We start from the raw sequence: 22,095 nt of genomic DNA, 5'->3' as shown, positions 1-22,095 counted from the left end.
ACACAAAACAGTAGGTAGAGAGAATAGCCAAAAATTTCTTTAAACACAATAAAAATTACAAGTTTTATATGTATATTCTGCAGAAAATGTTTCCAGACTAAGCACAATGCAAGCCAGAGAACATCAAGTGCTGTTCCAGTGAGATAACAGCACCTCTTAAAAAATATACCAGAGCTAGCTGTGTGTAGCACTGAAAATACTACCATAATAATTCTTAAAATACAGATTCAACATGGTAATGACTATCTTTGGTTTAAGTTGTTTTCTTTTTTTACCTGAATGGTACTGAATGGGAAAACAGGAAAATAATTCAAAGTTGCCTAAGACACTGCCTTTATTACTCTGACAGACTAATACCATTATTTTGACAAACCAACCTATGGGAGCTAGCGATGCTCATACAAAAAAAAAAAATAATAATCTCAGGAACACTACTCATGGCAACAACTAAAGGAAGCATAGATTAGCATGGCTGCCAAGAGTAAACAGAGAACAAAATTAATAAAAAAAGCTGAAGTTTTCACCCCACACACCCTAACAAACATGTCTAATGATGTCCTAGGCAGTAAGGCATCACAAACAGTTTCAAATGCAAATAAACACAAGGAGAGCAACTATTGCTTGGTTTTGGTTTTTAAACAGACTATCAACAAATCAGGTCTACTGAGGAGTTTCACTTTGCATCCAATCAGTTCACTGATGGTTTGTTTTCAATAAGTTTAAGCAAGGCAGAAGGACTGTTTGAAAGCTGACAAAAAGTAGTACTGAGACTTTTTTTTTTCCCCCTTTCCTAAAAAGAAGAATTTTTCAGTAGAAGTAATTTGTAAAAGGTCTTTACCCAAAGGTTCCAGGCTTAGATGGTGTATCATAACACTTCTGTGTAAAGACACAACTTAAATACCCGAGACATTAACATGACCATCATTTACAGGATTACAAACAGATAATTATTTACCATCACATGGACTGTTCTCCCACAAATCATAGCATGCTTTAATGAACTAGTGCACCATAAAATGCATATTTTTTTCGCTTTCAGATTAACACATAAGGATACAAAGAATTACATACAATATTTCAATATGCTTTCTTCCTTACCTCTTTATTGTAAAAGGCAGTGTTTTTGAACCAACATTTGGAACAGATAATTAATGTCAGCATTTAAGTTCTTTAAAACCTCTGTAAAAAAAAACCAACCAAACAAACCAAAAGCTCTATCTTACCATAGCTGTGGGCAGTTCCTGGGCTGAGAGACGGCTGGAGTAACTCTTTGGTTGGTGTAAAATAGGTTTCTTTCCCCTGGCGCTGGCTCATTCTTCCTGGAGTTAAAAGCTGCGATTCATCGCTGTTTGTTACCACTGCTGAAATACAAAACGGATGCTCATTCAATGATGTTATCTGCTTGTGCATAGATTTCTATTAACAACTTCACTGCTATTTATGAAACTGGTATTCAAATGCTATCTTCCAAAATTTTTCATTCTTGAAGACAAGGATTTCAAGCCAGAGATTCGTTTTGGAGGGGACAGCAGAAAGCAGCCAACAACACTGGTCTAAGACAGGAGGCAGAAGATGAAAACAAAATCTAGGAGGTAGGAAAGGCTGTTACTGAATACAGATACAGCATTGAGTTTTTACTTGCTTTCTGAAATCCCGCTTTCTTCACCAGTTTTGTGATAGTTCTTGGTTTAACTACCCACAACACAGCCAGCCAAGGACATGGCTTGGCACATCAACCTGTGCCACCATACCAGAAAGCAAAGATGAACACATGTACGTGCATCACAGGAAACAAGTCTCATAAATAAAGATCATGTATAGACTCTATCAAGGGAAAGGTTTAAATCGAAGTGTTACTCTCCTTGAACCTTATCAGTCTGAAAAGAGTTGTTTAGTGTCTTCTAGCTATTTGCAAGACCACCAGGCCATCCATCCTGTTTATGGTATCTGTACATTTCCTTAAATTGCACACAACAAAATCGTACCTTTTTTGATATTAGAAGAATGACTGACTCTGTAACACCTGCCCTGGTAAAGTAGATATACTGACAAGAAGAGATCAGAGAGGGAAAAAAAAGATGCTTACTAGAAGAACCTGCCTAAAAGATTGAAACTTATGATGCAGCTCATTTTACGATTTCCCAAGCTTTCTTCAGTTTTAAAAGCTCAGCAGAAGATCTAGTCTAAACAAACAAGTTTAATTTTCTAGAGGGAATCTGCAAAGTACAGAAGGCCCTCCTCGCAGCTTTTAGCTGTTGGGTTTTTTTGTTTTTTTTTTAAGCTTTCCTTCTACTATTATTACAGTAACGGAAACATATTTTCAGCAAAGGCTAGCATAAACTCAAGGCAGTACAAAGAATGCAAGGATGCTGGGAATCCCACCTGTATGATTTTTCTACATCAATAAAGCTTTGCTCCAGACAAACTATACCCTATGCAGACTGCTGCTTAGGAAAAATACGTGAGATCATGGACAAGAAAGGTAAAGAGCTCATTTTACCAGTTCAGACTTCAAGTCAGAAGGCCAACACTTCAAAGTAGTGACTATGTTTGCTCTTCCTCTGGTGCCACCAAACTAGCTTTTTATTCTTCTGCTGCTACAAGTAAGGGGAAAGGGGAGGAGCGGGGGAGTTGCTGAAGTCTTAGGAAGAGACTGTACCACAAGTGGTCTGGTAACTCAACTGAAAAATAAAAGGGGGGCTAGAAAACAGCTGCTTCACAGGCTCACACAAAACGGGTCCCTGTGAGAGGAATGAGCTATATTCACTTGTTTTAAAAACGTTTAAGGTGCACTGAAGTATCACCGACCTTCAATCAACTAGCTGAAAGCTGCTCTTGCCATTGAGCTCTACAGGAACAGGATTTCACATTCTGTCCAGCAGGTGCCTCCCGCCAGCCCCCTGCTGTGGGCAGCACTCCAGCTCCACACCAGTGGGCACCCCTCAGGTGGGCACTCCACGGGTGGGTGCCTTGCCTGCCACACTGCCAGCCACATCGCAGACCTGCTCTGCAGCAGGAATTGCTCTAACAACCCTGGCTCGAGTGACCTAGGCAAAAGGCTTGTTTCTGAACAGGCAGCATCAGCACTGCTAGGTTTTTTTGGGCTTTCAGCTTTGAAAATTCTGTAGTTTAAGCTGTTGAGATGCAACCATTTCTCAGATGGTCCTGGCCAGTAATTTGGAGTGTAAGCAAGCTCTGCATACAAGTTTCACCAAAGCATGAGCTGAACTCAGTCATGTTAACTTAGTAACCCACAAGGTCACAAGCTTCAAGTTCACTATTAAATTCACGTTCCTTTGTTAGTCTGGAGACTCAATTTGGGTCTTTCAAAGACTGCCAGCAGTGTCAGAAAGGCTCCTTTCCTAAAAACCAGTTTATGTATCACCTAACATAGAATATCCTGTAGTAAGCACTTTGCATGCCTGGTGATTCAAGATGAACTTCTTAAATTAAGTGAGCTTTTGAGAAATTCAATCTACAAAGCTGAAGAATGATTAGAAGGTGAGTTTTAATACCTCCTTTTTATACAAAGCATCATAAAAGTACTAAACGAATGGAAATAAATCAGTTAGGAACATAACTGTCTATCCACACTGCAGCAGCCACTAGGAAGTTGTCCTCCTCCTTCAAAATGCCTCATCCTGATGCGCAGACATCTGCTTTGGTGTGAGGGGGAAGACAAGGTAAGGTAGAATATACCTGTTGATTTGAGCAGGGCTTTCATCTTTTTTCTCTAAAATACTGACTAATGACCCGATTTTTACAGGTGACTGTGTAATCAGGACTGTGGAACCAGTAGGACCTTCAGGCAGTTAATGAGCTCTGTAATGATATGCCTTAAGCATCTTATGGCAGGAGCTCTTGAACCTTAGAAGGCAGAGACGGAAACCAACAAGGCTATTAAAATTAAAAGGGAAAAAGTGCTTGGAAAGGAGAGAGGAGCAGGAGAAGTTATGCTAGTAACAAACCTGAGTTTTCAAGATGCCATTAAATCAAACACCTACCAATTGGAAGCAGATCATTTTAAGAGTTCTAAGAGATTTTAAGATTTAATTAGTACATATTAATAGACAACTCAGCAATCTGAGGTGACTCTTTGGTTGCTGTTTATAGTTTCTGATAGATTTATTTTATAAACACTATAAAAATGTATGGTGCACACTTCATCATCCATTTACTGACAATTTTTGATGGTCCTACAGCTAATTTTTAACTCATTTGAAACAGAATGATTTTATCTTGGAATTTCTTACATTCACAGAATAAAATCAACAGTGATACTGAAAGAGAGCAATGGTCATTTACTCTAGTGACCTTACTCACTTGCGAAATAGAAATCAGCATGAATGAATAAATGACATTCCTAGTCAAACATGTTTTCTTATTTGCCCAAAATACCAAACTGAAACTTACTATTTTGGACTCACGTCCCAGTGTAACTGAAAAACTACACTCAGTTTCTGACTAATCTTCAAAGCACTCACACTTCCTAGTGAGTTCTGGTGAAGACAATCAAAGTATAATTTTTTTTTTTTTCCCAAATGTTCCTGAGGAATGCCTCACCTACAGAAACAAAGAGCTGGAATACCTCTCCTATGAAGAAAGGTGAGAGAGTTGATGATGTTTGGCCTGTAGAAGAGAAGGCTCTGGGGAGACCTTATTGCAGCCTTTCAATCTATAAAGGGGGCTTATAAGAATGATGGAGGAAGACTTTTTACTAAGGTCTGTAGAGACAGGACAATGGCTTTAAATTGAAAGAGGGTAGATTTAGATTTGACATAAGAAAGAAATTTTTTACAATGGGAGTGGTGAGGCACTAGAACAGGTTGCCCAGAAAAGTTGAGGATGCCCCTGGAAGCATTCAAGGCCAGGTTGGATGGGGCTTTGAGCAACCTGATCTAGTGGAAAGTGTCCCTGCCCACAGCAGAGGGGCTGGACTAGATGATCTTTAAAGATCACTTCCAACCCAAACAATTCTATGATTCTAATTCTTCTCAGGTTTCACATGCCATCTCCACAACTTGAAAGACAGATTTGGTAGGCATATGCTCAACATGTCTGACAAGACATACATTAGCATTGCCAACCATTCCTTTCACTCAAGGGCCTCAATGTGGTGATTTATTTTTAGGCTTTCACTCAGGGTTCAGAGCACTCATCCAAGAGAAGTATGAGCTTCGTTCATCCCTTCCTCTACCTGAATGAGTTTAAATCCATACCATCTATCTCCTTGAAGATGAGCAGAGGGTTATTTTAGAGAAGAAACATCAGTTAGTAAATATCAAAGCCTCTTCACAACTCTTTGGAGAACACATCTCAATACCAACAGACTTGTAGAGCTGATAATGCATACTTTATTGAATTTCCTTATATTGGCCATCAAATTACTAATATATAGTTTGTCTGGAAGATTCATGCATCAGAAGGAACACAAATTGAGGTCTTTACAGCCAATTTATTTCACCAGATAAAGCTATGAAAAAAAATATCTGAAGTTGCAGATTCCCAGTTGTTCTGTTTCTCTAATGAGCATGTGAAAGTGCCTACAGTCCTGAAAATAGCACAAGGATATCAGATATAGGAAAAGGTTTATTATAACTCAATTCTGCATTATTTTTTGATGTCTATAATAAGCAATACTGGCTAAGACCATGGCTTCTGCACAGATTTCTCACCAAAAAGAAAGGGTTTGTGCCTGCATCTTTCCCTTCCCCCACATACACAAACCCTTAATCCCATCCTAAATTATTCTGCCGATCATATTAACGGCCATGAACCAATAGCATTAATAAATCTTTGGCTACATGCAGACAGATACACACACACACACAGTTTTCCCTATCACCACATCAGATCCAATCCTTATTTGAGTATTACAGGGTATACACCTCTTCATTTCTGAAGATGTAAATTTATTGAAATTAAGTGAACCATATAGCACTATAAACAGACAAGCTCAAACATAAAACTGATTCTGAACCATTATTTCCACATCTTTATTACTGATACTACAGTAATATTTGAAGGTTTCCTTTCAAACTGATAAACACACCTTTTTCTCTTTCAGATAAGTAATTTTAAAGATTTTTTATGGTTTTTTTAACCATGACTGGGAGAGGTGAAGAATACACTTTTCCAACTAAAAAAGGTGACTCATTCACATGAGTAGTATGCCAGATAAAATACTTTTCCAACAGTAAATTTTCATTGTACTTCAGCTTCTCAATTACAATACCGAAGAAAACCTAGCGTTTAGCCCAACAGCCTATATGAAAAGATAGATGCTAACTATTATGCACATATGTGGAAACATACTGTAGAGGGGAAACACTTACTTGATGGTCCATGAGAGTCTCTGTTATCACCATGATGCTGTGTACACATACAATTGAAGAACGAAGAACAGCAAACAAAGAAATCCAGGCCAGGAAGAAGCAAGTGCACAAAAGCAGCAGCAGCAGTGGGAAAGAAGGACAATGAAAACTGTGTTAGTACATAACTAAAATACAACATGCACCTTAATACCAAAGGCAAGACCTCAAGAGACTTAGCAGTTCAGAAAAGTTGAAGGAACAAAACCAACAAATACGCTTATGGAGAAGTCATCATTAGAAGTCATCACCGTATATGGTTAGTAAACAGCAACTGCCTAACTCCAATCCAGAATGGAACATCTTCATTAGCAATTTAGTGTTCATATGACTTGATACACAATATATTTTAAGAAATTTTTAGTTGGAATGTTTTCAGAAGACTAAAGCTCTGAAGAAAGCTGAAATAACACAATACCTGTTTTCAAAACTGCTCCACTTTCAGGCAGGTGTTTTGGTAAGACAAAACCTTTTAAGCCATCAGCAATGTGCAAGCACCCACTAATGCCGATTCAAAGCCTAACTGCTTCTGCACACAAACACAAACTTAGAAGCCACAGGCTGAGTTAATCTACAAACACAGATAACATTTTAAATTGCTTAGGATGCAAGACAAGCAGTGCAGTTTTAAATTTAGAAGGACATTTTATATCAAAGTATTTCCAAAGAATCATGTTGTATAAAAAAAATCACCTCTGTCACACTGAATGCATTAAATACAGGCACTTGACAGGAGAGTAGTTACATAGTAGTAGTCTGTACTTCTTCCCGACATTTCATCTGGAATCCTTTATAAATCATTGCTACCCAAGGCCACAATCAGAGCTAAGTCCCCACTGTGCTCAGCCGTGTACAGATATAAGGTAAATTTCACCTATGTCTTAAAGGATTTACTATGTTTGAAATCCACGAATAACAGAAAAGGAGCAGAAAACAAGCATACTGATCAGTGTGAACATTTCCTCCTTAAAAATAAAATAAATCCAAACATGCTGTATCTTTTATATACCAAACAAAAAACTTCTGCTGCCTAAAGGAGAAAAATATTCGCCCTTCTTTAAAGAGGATCCAATCTTGCCTCTCTGTTATCAGGAATAAACAACAGGAAATGTAAAAAAAGAAAAATAAAAACCTTAGCAAGCAGGAGTCTTGTCTTACAATTCTGATCTCAAAACATGGATTTTTATCCTTCTCAGCTGCCTACGGGTGTTAAATTGACAGCATGCAAATGCAAAATACTGCAATGAGTATATTACAATTGCAGTATCCATCATTGGAAAGATGAGGGAACCCTTCTTTCATAATGTTGCACCTTCTGGAAGAGGACTTGATTAAACAAGAGAAGCTAAAATAAATTCTAAGTGCATTTGGTAAACAACCTTCTATTTCTGTCAGATGCTAAATTTAGTTCAAAGAGTGAAACACTGCTAAGGGAACCCCTGAACTTACTGGACAGGTTTAGCTACTAGTACATGAAATGCTTTCAAGAATCCAACGTTTTTCAAGACAAAGTGTTTCTTTTTAATGTACAGGTAATACTGAAGAGTAGGAAACAATTCATGTTCAGTCTGGAACTGCATTCCCTGTGCTGTTTTTAGGATCAATAGAACAGTGACTGATACGAGAGTAAGATAAAGGAGTCTGCAATAACTGTACAAAGATCCAGCAATGACTGAAGGACTGGGAACACCATTATTCAGCACTGGTCTGTTTTATTTCACACTAAAAGTTTGAAAGCAAGAGAAGAGAACTGGGAAAATAAATTGTTAACAAACATACAGGATCAGAATTTTCTGAGACTCCAACAGCATGTTCACCCGCAGTGCATACTTACGCGTTGAAGAAAGAGAGTGAAAAAGCAGCGCAGTAGGTCCTGTCTCATTGCCTGCCTCTCAAGCAGCCTTGACCAAGATACAACATGACACCCAGAGCAGGGCAACCGGCCACCCGAGACGATGCAGGGGCTTTTTACGTAAATATTTTAGCATTGCCTGGTTAATCCTATGAACTGCTACAAACAGCCCTACGCCAGAGGCTGAAACACAAGCCTGTCTAACTCTGTCCCTGATCTTCTCCAATAGACATTCTGTTTACACACCAAACTGTCTCTGTTGCTGGTCAACCCCATGTCTTCATTAGAACTATTTGGGCCTGTATATTTAGTTAGAACCTGCAGAATATATATATTTCTAAATATTAATGCAAGATGTTAAAATAATGAAAGGAGACTACTCTGGCAAAAAAGATCTCTTCAAGTTCCAATAGTCTATTGCACCTCTATCATCTGCAACTCATATGACTGCAGATCAGGGATTCAAACCCCTAAGGGAACAAAAAATTACAACTTCACGACCTCACTGTTTTCTCTGAAAAGAATGCCCCCTGGGCATTACTGTCCATCATCTCCCATGATTTTTATTGCAAATATACAAAATTAAGAGAAACATGCACTTATTTCCAGAGACACAGCCTGTCCTTATTTTCATATTTCTTTAATTGATGGCTTCGATTACAGATTACAGAACATGTCCTTCGACAAAGGAGGTTCTCAACACTACATGATTAATTTAGCTTCTGCTGAGGCACATTTAGTTAAAAATGTTACTACCAAAACATAAAAAACCTAGCCCTCCTCCCAGTAAAGTTTTAGAATAAGACTAAGGAATAAACCCAGCAATACAAACCTTCACATGAGACAGCACCCCTAACTCTGTTTTCATACAAAAGCAGATCTGTGCTTCAGAAGAGTACTACTTTTAGACACCCATTTCTCAGAAATAAAGCTTATAACAACTGCTACTAAACCTAGAATTATATCTGCCAACTTGTTCTATAAAAAAAACTTGTCCTCTTCCTGTTGAAGATTAGGGTAAAAGCAAAAATGTGTCGTGCTAGCATGTCTCAATCTCACACTACAGAGGATAAGTTTGTTAAACATACTTACTAGATTTACAATCTAAACTTACACCTAAATTCTTAATAGAGTTTAAATGCATGTTTTAAAACCAAGTTAGAGTTTTCACCCTGCTGAAGAAAGACTTCCTAAAAGCAGTCTCTAATACATGTAAATCACTAAGACTAATCATGTCACATTTAAATTCAGGACCACTACACCAACCTGCAAAGCTGATCAGTAAAAAGGACCTCTGTTCTATGCTTCAAGGGAAAAAACTATGTTTATGGCTACTGATGTATTTAAAAAGCAAGGACTGACTGAAAAAGTTATGTCAAAGGCAACATATTTATGAAATACATGTTTTGGTAAAAATTAGAGCTGACTTGGAAGTTTTATTTTTAAAATCATTTAAAAAAATAATGGTTTAAAGCATACATTCCCATGTAATGTTCTGAGTTTTGGGCAGTGGGGCTTGTTTAAATTAAGGTTTTACTTTACAGAAAAATAGGCAAAAGCTCTTCTCAAACAAGAACTCAAACTAAAGCATTTCATATTTTGCACTGCTTTAATGGTGCCACACTACAAAAATAGCTTGCTGAGCTGTCACAACATCTGTGTTCACAAATATCACATAAAAAAGTATATATCAACCTAATTATTAGACAGGAAAAGCATTTCATAAGACTTTTTATCCCTAGAATGATTCTGAAAAGAAAAGCCCACAATATTAAGTTCTGTGATTCCCCTCTGTTTTTCTTTTATACACACAAACCAAAAAAACACATTAGAAAGCTGACACCTCTTAAATGGGCTTTTTCAGAAACACCCCAAAGGACTTGAACCATGTAGCAAAATGTCGATCAGTATTCCTCATGCATGTTTGCAAGTCATGTATTTCATGAGTTTTAATCAGACAATTGGAACTTAAAAAAAAAAAAAATCCAGTTGCAGCTAGAAGTCTGTAATACTGAAAAATCTCAAACATGACCCCTCAAAAAATTTAAGATTCTGGGAAGTGTCAGGATTTGCATACACTTAAGGTCTTCAAAGTTACTGGGTCCAATCTCTCTTAAAACATATGCTTTTTTAAAAAAAATTTTCAGTTTCATTTTTTACTACAGTGTACACCAGGATCAAGTATATTAGACTCCCAGATAAGCTTTCAAAAATGTTGTTAACAGCTGTAATGCAACACACAAAACTTCACATTGCAACTGCAACTAAGACAATTACCCCACTAGATGGTATTTTGATAAGAAATGCTTAGCGTAGCCAATTATAGTATACCATCAGTTAAAAAAAAAATATTCTGAGATGACACTTCAGGTGTGCAAGCACATAGGATGAAAGACAGATCTATCCTTATGCTTAACCTTCGTCTGAAGCAGACTTGGTAAAACATATAGAGCCTCAATTCAAGATACATTCTTAAAATCATGCTATTGGGAAGGGATGTCACAAAAAGAAAACTAACACATTTCAAGTTCCTGTAAAGTTTTTTTACATACTGTTGCTGGAGTTTTTTTAATTTTAGGAAACAAAGATCACAGCAACTGAATTGACAGATGATATTCATAATATCTTACTCCTGGGATATTACAGAAAAAACCCAAGTATTTTCTTAATACACTGTAAAATAGGTTGTCTCCAAATTAAACACTTAAGATGAAAACAGTAACAAAACACTTGATCAGATTAATACCTCCATGTAGTAGTTGAACCACCACACAGTTTGTCATTAACGAGTTGTTAAACTTGAGCTTCACCTCAATTACAGAAAAATATCCTATTTTGTCTTTGGGAAGCAGTGCTTTGTATAAAGCAGCAGCTTCGGAAACTAAAAAACATTTCCTACTTCAGCTATTAAAGTGCTTCCGCATAACACAAATTGTGGAAAAATTAAATTCTTAAATAATTTCAACATTATTATGATGATGATTAAGTGTCATAGCAGCCACTAGCCTTTCGGGGTTTTTAATTGTGCTTAGAAAGAAAGAGTTGGTATTTTCAGTACTTCAGAATTTTTTTAATTGTAAGAGATTATAAACTCTTATACCTGAAATGACTCTGATATCATATAATTATCACTTAATTATCCTGCCTTTTCTACTTCTCATTCCACCAAGAAATACGTTATTTTTTCTTTTGTCCATAGTCACTAACTAGTAAAGTGTCAATTAGTAAGACTGACAGGAATACCTTTTTCTTTTAGGACTCTTGAGACACCAAGGATCAAATCCAAGAATCAAATGTTTTTTGACATACAGCCCTCTTGCCATGATAATCTAGCAAATGACAGGCAATACTACATGATATTTCAAATGCATTCACCAGAAAAGTATCAATTCAAACCAAACTAGAACAGATATAAGCCATTTAATTCTCTCCTTACAAAAGCATCACCACATTCATCTGATTACGTGAAGCCACATTGAAGTTACTCACTGAATTTCTATCAAGTTCCCCATCAACTGGAATGGTCTCCATGCTGAAAGTGCGTGTTGTCTGTCTCTCTCAGAGTTCTTCCATCTTGTTACTCAAGATCCTGAGGGAGGAAAGTAAGATATAATTCACTTCCAATGGCCAAAATCTATTAAAAAGTTACGCTCTCTCTCCTCTATGTTTTAAGAAGGTAAATAGTTTCCTATCGTAAACTGTATATTACCATTCCTTGCAAAACGTCCTCCCAAAACGTGCACACTAGTGATAAAAAGTTTTTAGAAATTGAGAGGGTGGCTTCATATAAAATGGCCAAAACAAAAGCTACTCAGAGGTAAGCGTTTACTTTTAACTATGCTTGCATCACATAAACAAGAGTTACACTGGAAGAACACAATGGGGGGGGGGGGGGGGGGGGGGGGAAACAAAAAACAAAACCCCAACAACCACAACCAAAAAATCCCCACAGGTTTTGCCCTGTATTTCCCCTTGTTCCAGAGTCCCCAGCAGCACACCACTCCCACCCTGCAGGCATGTGCACACAAACTGTGTGGATACATAAAGCTATTCTGTAACAGTGAGAGTTCAGGGCCTCCCAGTGTAACTCCAGAAACAGCCATGTTTCGCCTTGTGGAACTGACACAGAAATTAAATCATTCGTGCAAACCAGCACCCTCTCTGGCAGAGCCAAGTGCTCAGCCGGCAGTCAACACAACACAGCCAGAAAGCAATGTCTCATTGTCGAGACATTTCCTATTTACTTTCTTTTCTAGAGAATGAAAGCTACAGTAAATCTTAGTATTAGCCATCACATTTGAAGTTACCGGTGAGACAAGAAAACAGCCTGGAATCAAGTAAAACTCAGTGAAAAAAACATGCCTGAACTGTTCATTCATTTAGTGGGTTTCAGGAGAGAAGCAGATCAAAATGGGATGCCTACAGAGATGCCCATCTACAGTCCATTGCTCTGGTTCCTTCTCCAAGGCTCCCATCAGCAAAAGATACAAGTGGACACGACACCTGTAAACTGGCCAGTTCAAAACTGTAAAACCAGTATCCCACAGAGAGAACACCCTGTGGCTGTACCCTCCATGAAGCCATGCTCACACTGCCTTTCCCTCCAGCCAGAGCAAGTGTTTGATTAGAGAATTAACCCCAGGACTTTTTTTTTTTTCTTCCTCTCTTCCTTTTTGTCTTGGGTGGGGTGAGGGGGCAGGAAGCAGCTAAATTACAAACCAGGTTGCTAAACCAACACTTGTGTAAGAGCAGGGGTAGCATGGAGATGGTGACTTTTTTTTTTAAAGCTACGACGTTAGCATACTGTGCTTAAGGTATACATAAAACTACAGCTTCAGCTCAAGCTTTAGCAGACACAGATTAATTGAGGACAGAGGGGTGAGGTGGGAGGAAGGATCCCAGCCCTCCAGGGAGCCTGCGAAGCATCCTGGAAGCAGGAGGACAGAAGGGCAAGGAGAGGACCAGAAGAGTACACAAAATCTTGTGATTCAAAGCCTGCCTCAGGAAATACACACTCATGAAAACATCTCAGTATAAATAACAACCGGTTGTTCAACTGTTTTCAGTGTTTTTATTGTAATACAAGAACAAAATATATTATGTAAAGCACATCAGAACTAAAAATCCCTTAGGAAGGACATACAGAATTAACACACTATAGCAAGTTACCATACCATATATGCCACTAAAACACAAAAGGAAGCATTAATAAAAAGTTTAACAGAAAGACTGTGCACTGAAGAAAATGCAAAGTTTATAGTTCCCTATGACTCAGTTCAAAGGACTGATGAGGATCTTACTCAAGTACCTGACTAACTACCAAGGTGGCATGTAACTGGGAAGCCTGTGGCTAGATGTTTTCACGTAAATTAGCAGTAGACATCTGAAGGGAGATGACTACAAGTGATTAATTTGAGTCAATAAAATGAAAGATGGCTTTGCCACAGAAAGAGGAATTTACCCTGAAAGCTCTGTTTCCCAGGGCAGCAGGCACTACAACATTGCACCTTCCACACACCAGCACAAGGATGCAGCATCGGGTAACTTCTCATGGAGACTACTCCTTGTCATCGCTCTCCCCACACACACACACATTTTAGGTTCTATTATTAGCATGCAATTCAGCAACAGCAGGCTGCATACATATGCAATTTATGGAAACACTAAACTCTCTTAAACAGGATGAAAAATCAGTGGCCATGCAAACAGATGTATACACTGATGTTTAAAGCAATTAGCTTTTTTAGTTAAACAAACTCGTAACCATATTCAGATATCCAAATAAACAGATCCTTTCTGACACAGGAACATTCCCCTTAAAGCAGTTTTAAACCCATCTTTATTTTTAAACTCATTGTTTTTATTGTCAACACTCCTGGTGTACTCTGCTCTTCCATTTGTTCACATAACTGCAGCCACTACATCCTCCTCATCTCAGTCTCAAGAGTGGTATCGTCAGACAGGTACCTTAACATCTTCATGGTTGCCCATGGTCCCCAAGAAACTCATAATCCAGCTGGATCCCAAAGCCTGCAGAGAAATTATCTGGGAGAAGGAGGGAGAAAATTCTGCCTGCTCATACCTGAACAGACATGCAGAATAAAGCAGGTGCAGAAATGGTTAAGGCCTATCTTTCCCCACACTGTTTAGCTTATGAGTAGACAGCCATCTTGGCTTATTTCTCTTGGCAAAATGAAGGCTGGAAGTGAACAATATTGCTTCCGAAATATACTAAAATAAATACCACAGAAAGCAAGGCAAGGCAAAAGGATATTGTCAAAAAGTCAAACAAGTATAAACTTGGAGAACAGATTTATTATGAAAATTACAGAATGTTTTCAACCATCCAAGCCCCAAGGCTCTGAAACAACTTTCCAATTGGTGTAGGGAAGGGGAATTTACAACTTTCCAATTGGTGTAGGGAAGGGGAATTTATTTATTTATTTGCTAATGCAGCCAGGTTATTATGAGGGGTGCTTCCACAAGTGAGCTCTTTTCTACTTCACCTAACCCAAACATTAGATTGGAAGACACAACCTCAAATTTAAATTTTTTTAGCTTTTGGGGGACTTTAATAACATGCCTTTTCTGCTCTCTCCACATTCACAAGGGTTTGCAGTTCGGTTGGTTTGAGGCTCTAATTGACAGATGTTCCTACTTCACAATCACACTTTTAAGAGCTTAAATTGTTCAGAAAGTCACACACAAACTGAAATTATTTGAAAAGAATTATATGATGGCATTCCAGCTAATCACTTATGTTTCTTTTATAGACAGTGGATACAAACTGGCACTTAGAAAGATATTGCTCATTTTAAAGCACCTGTACCAATGGGATAAATCATGCCACAAAATAAGCTATTTCTCTCCAACTGTAAAGATGATCTAGGGTGATCAGCTCAGAAGCATGTATTTAAAGCAGAAGGGAAATACATCCCACTTATCACATGATCAACAATCTGTCCCATTAACATCTATATTTCATCTTAATTTGTTTTAATAGATTGCTTTAGCCATTAGTAGTTTTAGTAACAATCTTATTTTAAATTAGCTGCACCTTGAGAATAGGAAAATCCTGCTTGGGTCTCCCATAGAAGCAAAGGACAGCACGCTTCAATGAAAGGTACTACTCTGCGTGACCAGCATCTTTTCTACCTATATACATGCATACTCAGAAAAAAAGTAGGTGTCTCATGTGACTTTCTTACCTCTTCCCAACTCCCACCCATTAAAAAAAATAAATCTCAAAAGCCATAAAAGTATGCCTCAATCCTATAATGTTACATGATTTTCTCTTAGTTAACAGTTACAAAGGCCACAGAACAAAAGCAGCACAAAGCAGATGCCTTGGCCATGTCAGAAGCCTATGTGGCAACAAGGCTTTGTTGACACTCTTAGAGATCAGAGAAGTGGATTTGGCAATGTTCTGTATTGACTTATAAATTTGGTATGTTAACCAGATTATATGAGTGTTTAAGGGATATGTTAATTTACCTGAATAAAGGGGCTATTAGGAAAGATGAGCCCTTCCCTTCAGCATAACAGAAGCTCCTCAAACATGTAACTTGTTCCAGGCATATAAGAGTTTAGCCCCGACTCCATGGCAGTAAGACCCTACTGGAGGTATGTTTCTAACATTAAAACCATCATTCAGTTCACAGAAGGACTCTTCTTCCCCTTCTCCCACATACTAGCTTCAGTTCAAACACTTGACTAATTGGGAGAATTTGATCAAGATCTTCGCCCGAGATGCTTGTTATGCTACCTCCTGTATCCTTGCTGCCCCCCACCCAAGTTCCTGAATTTCAGCCAAGGTGCAGCCACAAAGTGAAAGTGGTAGAGATGACCCCTGAATCTAATACGTTTTCTGTTTAATCAATGGACCAAGTTACTCGAACACCTGCATACTGTATTATATAGGCAGGTTTTAGCTTTCTCCCTAAGTACTATCACCTACCGTCATTAGATATGGCATTTGCACGGTGATACTGTTCTGTGATCTGTTATAGTACCAGCGTACCCTCTTACACTCCTGCATCATACCTCATAGGCAAGGTACAACCTCCCCTGTGACCTGATAACGGGCTTCACCAAGCACATGGTGAAATGCCTACTGCATGCTGATCCAGCCTTTCAAAGGTGAAGCATTCTCCAGAACTCTGACCTCCAAACTGATCTGCTAAACTCTGCTGGGTGCCTGCCTTCTTTCCTTAAGGCCTAAAAAAAGTTAATGCATTTAAATTGCCCAAGGTGGGTATCAGCTAAGAGTATATAGCAAATTTCTTCAAGATGACACAGGCATAATACATTGACTTCAAAGATCAATGTGGCAACAAGCATGGGTGAGGCATACTAGGAGAAAGGAAAGCTAGTTGTTTACTTTGGTGTTAAGAAGTATAAAAATTCACCTATATTCTTGCTGAAAAGTAGAGTCACAACAGTACCAGAGAAATGCTATTTACCACAGGGAATCACAGAATAGTTGAGGTAGGAAGGGACCTCTGGAGGTCGTCTTGTCCAAACCCCTTTGCAGGAGGACATCTAGGTGGCTTTTGAGTATCTCCAAGGATAAAGACTCCACAGCATCCCTGGCCAGTGCTGTCACCCTGACAGTAAAAAAGGATTTTCTGACGTTCAGAGGGAAACCTCCTCTTTCAGATTGTGCCCACTGCCTCTTGTCCCATCACTGGGCACCACTGAAAAGAGCCTGGCTCTGTCACCTTTACACCCTCCCTTCAGGTATTTACACACATTGATGAGATCGCCTTGAGCCTTCTCTTTCCCAGGTTGAACAACCCCTGCTCTCTCAGCCTTTCCTTATCTAATAAGTGATCCAGCCCCTTGATCGTCTTCATGGCCCTTCACTGGACTCTCCCCAGTATGTCCATGTCTCTCCTATACTGGGGAGCCAAGAAATGGGCCCAGCACTCAAGGTGTGGCCTCACCGGTGCTGAGCAGAGGGCAACAATCACTACCCTTGACCTGCTGGCAATGCTTTGTGTAATGCATCCAAGGATAGCATTCATCTTCTTTGTGGCAAGGGCACATTGCTGGCTCATGTTCAACTTGCTGCCTGTCAGGGCCACCAGGTGACCCCTAGGTAAGCAGTTCTCAAGTGCTGTTATCAGTGCATTCAGTTCAGTAAGGTCCATAAGGGAGTTAAGGTACTACTCTTCAGAAAGGTATCTACGTGCTTAAAAAAAAAAAAAAAAAAAAAAAGGACTAATGGGGATAGGATCAGTTTTAAGAGATTAAAGGAAATCTACATCCTAATTTAACTGGGGTGATCAAAACAAGGGTCTCAAATAATCTAAGTTTCAGTCAGCAGTCATACGACAGGGTGAAGGCACTTTCACTTTGCTCCATGCAGCAGGGAAGCAGCAATAGCACAGAAAGCAGTAAGGGTACAGGTCTTACTTTCAAGGCTCTTTGAACCCAGTGCGCCAGAGGGAATACAGCTCCCCAGTTGTATTGTGAGGCCACAGATCATTTCTCTCAGTTAGTAAGTCCACACACCAAGAATGCTTCATTAACAAGCCACATATCGGGCCAGCTTCTTGCACGTGACACAATGTCACTGCATGCCAAGGACCCCATGTTTGTTCAGACCAGTTCCGAGAAAGCAGGAACTGAGGCTGAGTTCCTGGTAAAAGTGGAGTGAGGCCAACAGGGTCAAATGATTCAGCAAAAGATCTGGTACAAAGAAATAACAAATTTTCTTCAATTCTTGAGCTAAGTATCTTACACATGCTAACAAGAACTTGGAATAACTAAGAAGAGGTTTTACTCTGATATTCTAGAAGATAAATTTGAGAGCTCAGTAAATCTCTAAGTTCAATTCCTTCGGCCGTGAAGTCAGGCCAAACAGGAGAGCTTGACAAAACCAGTAATAATATAGGGGAGGTCATAGATGACAACTGCATTGTTACATTAACTCTGAATTGCATTGTTTGAATGCTCAAAAGTCTGCTACAAGTATAACTACATCAGACTCAACAACTGCCTCAGGTATGTCCCCCAGATACACTATGATCACTTAATGCTATCAGCCACCAAATCTACCATTATGAAACACTTCCTTCCACCTTTTCATCACCTGCCTTCTCATTTCCTGAATAAACAGTACACATATAGAAAAAGTTGTTTCCTCTGTTTCTGTATTGCTGTTTTCAGAAAGGGGAAAAGAACAAAACAAAACAAACCCAAGCCACCCCAAAACCCCAGAAATGTTGAAGCACTTAAGAACAAGACTTGAAAACATCTCTCATCTAGAAAAAACTTGGAAATGAGTCCAGATACCTCAGCTATCTTTTGAGAGTGATCGATTGCAATGAATACCAAGAAAAGAAGAGCTAACTTCTGAATACCCACTGCAACTTTAATAATTACTACCTTCAATAGGTGTTCCACAGACAAACCAGCTCTGATAAAAATGAAGGAGTACAGAAGAGGTGCTAAGAGTCACCTCCAGGTACTAAAACCCAACATCCTCTCAAAAAACCTCAAGTCCCAGGTGTTCTGGAACTTCAAAGCTCCCCAACCAGTCCCAGACTTCATGACGTAAATTTTGCAAGGCTACTCGCATGATTCAAAGGAGTTGCTGGTCTTAATGGTAAAAACACCCATTCCTTCACCTACAGGTGTCTAGTTACCTGGAGCATTATCCACTTTGCCTCCACAAGCCAGTTTTACCTAGGGCTCAGTCTAACTTTTGAGCATAAGAACAAGAACTGCGACTTAAGGGCACATTCACTATTTGGGCCTTGCATTTTTCCTGCCCAAGATGACAAGCTAAAAAAGCTTTAAGAAAACAACATGACAAATTTAATAATTGAAAGTCAGAGAATCCTGCCTTTCTTCTAACAGCATCAGAAGTTTTCTTTCATAACTGTACAGGTACTACTAATAGATTCACACATACACATCCTCCCACATATCTAATCAACTCATGGTCTTCTCAAAGTAAAAAATAAATGTTTTGCACTGTGGTGGGGCCAGCTGGTACTCCCTGTGATTTCTTATCTCTCATTTTGGCAGCTGTATGAAGCTGCAGTGTGACACGCTCTCCTAGACACAGCTGAAAGGATTTAAGAGATTATGAGTCCTCCACACCTGGTCCTTGACTCCTCCATCCCCACTACAGCTGCTGCCTTTCTGACCTGCCCACAGGCCTGTCTGTGCAGGTGCTTCCCCTAACCCTCTTCTCTCAAAGAGATCCCCACTACTGCAAATTATTTTAAACAGATATACTCACACACAGATTGTTTAAACTGAGCTAGGCCATGGGACTTCGCACCTGCCTTTCTGCTTGCAGGTCTGGCATAGCAGTGGTAAAGCATGACCAAGGGCCGCCTCTTAACCCACCTCCATTCCAACCATAACAGCCTGTGCAAGCATGGACTACATCTACAGATACGGACTTGCCCAATGCCAACTAGAAACTACTGCAGGAAGTGAAGAGAGTCAAGCCAGGGCAAAAGAAGAAGCAGTGTTGTTGTTAAAGGTTTCTCTGAAGTGAAAAAGTAAGGTAAGTCAGCAGAGATGTTTCCACAGACAAGATGGATAGGTGGCAGAACAATTCCTTCCGTTTCTGATGCCAAAGTGGAATCAGTTGCCATCCTGAGACGAGACAGATCTGGATTTCCTCAGTGGAACTTTCCAAAACAAAATCCAACCTTGCTTAAGGCACATTTTACTCTTTTTCCCTTGACAGACATTATGGTCAAATACAGAATCAAAGCATTAAAAAAGAAATAAGGACACTTACTATTTTAAGCCTATGAAAAACATTTTACGCCTAAAAGAACTAATTCATTGTGCTGAAAAACCTGGGGATGCTGAAAGGCTACCTGAATACTTCAAATTTATGCAGAATACTACCTTCAGTGATGAAACCCTCTAAATATCTTGGTTATAATGTGATCATAGATACTGAAATATTTCACTGCCACATCAAAAGGTATTGCAGCTGATTTCCTACAATGCTTCTCTCTGAGCTGACTTAAGCAATCACAAGCAAGATTCCAGCTTGTCACAATTTCAGAATATGTACCCAATCAGACAGTCATTGTAAAACATTTTGTTCATAAAGACTTTACAAACAATTTGCAGTTTTAATATGAACACCAAGCAACTCTCAGGCATTACAGCATGTATTATTTATGTTACAATACCATTTCTGTTTAAAAAGTCTCTATTGTTGGGGGATGGACAAGAACATTTTTCCAAGACTGTCCAAAAGACTACACAATCCTCCGCTTGAGGAAAGCCACCCCCTTTTCTCATGTACCGTCTCCCCCTCATTTTTGCAGGAGTTAGACACCTGGAGGAATAGGATGACTGTCCTCCTCAAAAGTGATTAAATCTGTCTCAGTACATTCCTTGACAACACAGATCCAAAGTTACACTAAAGCAAATTCAAATTAATACAACATTAGTTGCTATACATACCCTCTGATTCACCCAGCTATAAAAGTCAAAACTCATAATATGAAGGACAGACCATACCCAAAAACAAACCCCAAAAAATCTCAAAACCCACACACTTCAAAAGAGCAGAAATACATAAGGAGGTGACTACGAGTGACCTACAGTATCAGATTTTTGGTATCACATGAGGTTTCACCACAGCCTTCCCAGAAATTACAGTAACCAAAGCAGATACTAATCTTTACTTTTCTTACTCTCTCTTAACTCAACCAGTAATTGTCAGTGTTTGACTGTAAGCTCACAAGTACAAATTATCCTTTCGTTCTGTATCTGTATGCTACCAACTTCAATTTGATCCAAATGTGACTAGGGTTCTCAAGTTCAAAGCAATATAAATAGTTACTGTTGAATAGAGAGCTGAAGGGGAGGAGAATCATCTTAATGAACATCTACAGCTGAAGAAGAAAACCAAAGAAAACCAAATTCATAAAATGAGTAATATACCTCCAAAACTGAGTCAGTGCAAAGGACCAATTTTCCAAGTGGCAATTCTACTGTTTTTAATCTCTGCTTTGCATTGTGCATATTGCTGCTTCTCAGAACTGAAAAGGACAGCTAACTCATTTTTAAGAAGCGAAATACACCTTAAGAGCTCTTTTAAATTTTCATACCTGCTGAAAGGACACTTTAAATTTCATAAAGGGGAGAGGGGCAGCTGGTTCTATGCACTAAAAAAACCCACCATCTTAGGTGACTCACTAAGACCTGCCCAAGAATACAGTGGTTCAGATTCTGAGTGTGATGTGACTTAAATGCATTCATTTAGAAAGAACACTGGAGAATATTTTGGTTTTCTTCCACAGGTCTAACAGTGGTAATATTTTTTTTTTTTTGTCAGCAAGCACTGTTGAGAAACAGCAATAATGTGAAGTGAATAAAATAGACCATCTTTCCTCATTCAGAACTCCCGAAGACCTATCCGTATAGAACCGCTTTTCTATACCCCAATGGCTTAGTTTCACCAAAAAACTGAGACTACCTCTCTGGCTCCTGCTAATCAGAACCATGAACACACTTCATAGGGCCTCAGCTAAAAGAGTAACTATAATCCTAATTTCTGCTCTAACCTGAGATACATAAAATAGAAAAAACAATGCAAATTCTAAGATTAAAGTTGTGAAAGACAACTTAACACAAACAAACAAGTCTCAGTCGAGCTGTGCTTAGCTGCAATACAGTTATATTTCTATATTTGAGAGGGTTTTATGAAATGGACTTTCTGCAGGATTAAACATGGTGGGTATTTCAAACAGGAACGTAATGTTTATTCTCATGCACTTATTTTTCTTATCTTGGCTGCAGTGTCTCTTCTTGATATTAAAATAGAGTTGATGACATAAGATATGGCCTTTGTTTGGATTTCTTTTGGCTAGTGCTAGAAGG

The 22,095-nt window shown here is 38.8% G+C and overlaps 1 protein-coding gene across 6 annotated transcripts in view; it reads right to left on the bottom strand.

Annotated features, from left to right (window-relative positions):
• Window positions 1–22,095, bottom strand: part of OSBPL8 (oxysterol binding protein like 8) — a 95,044-nt gene that overhangs the window by 50,398 nt on the left and 22,551 nt on the right. The window contains exons 1-5 of one of the 6 annotated variants that reach the window (XM_074902831.1): window positions 17,641–17,702; window positions 14,191–14,253; window positions 11,713–11,812; window positions 6,336–6,372; window positions 1,224–1,361 (exon numbers count right to left, since the gene is read on the bottom strand). In XM_074902831.1, the coding sequence (XP_074758932.1) occupies window positions 1,224–1,361; window positions 6,336–6,372; window positions 11,713–11,754 (217 nt within the window). In that variant the 5' untranslated portion in view covers window positions 11,755–11,812; window positions 14,191–14,253; window positions 17,641–17,702. Of the gene's footprint in view, window positions 1–1,223; window positions 1,362–6,335; window positions 6,373–11,712; window positions 11,813–14,190; window positions 14,254–17,640; window positions 17,738–22,095 lie in introns of those variants that run through there. The other 5 variants (XM_074902832.1, XM_074902830.1, XM_074902837.1 and 2 more) reach the window with 5 other exon arrangements.

Source organism: Athene noctua, chromosome 3 (assembly GCF_965140245.1).
Source record: "Athene noctua chromosome 3, bAthNoc1.hap1.1, whole genome shotgun sequence".
In the NCBI taxonomy this organism is placed as follows: Eukaryota; Metazoa; Chordata; class Aves; order Strigiformes; family Strigidae; genus Athene; species Athene noctua.
Note: the sequence above shows the minus strand (reverse complement) of the source record. Positions and strands in the feature narration are given on the sequence as shown.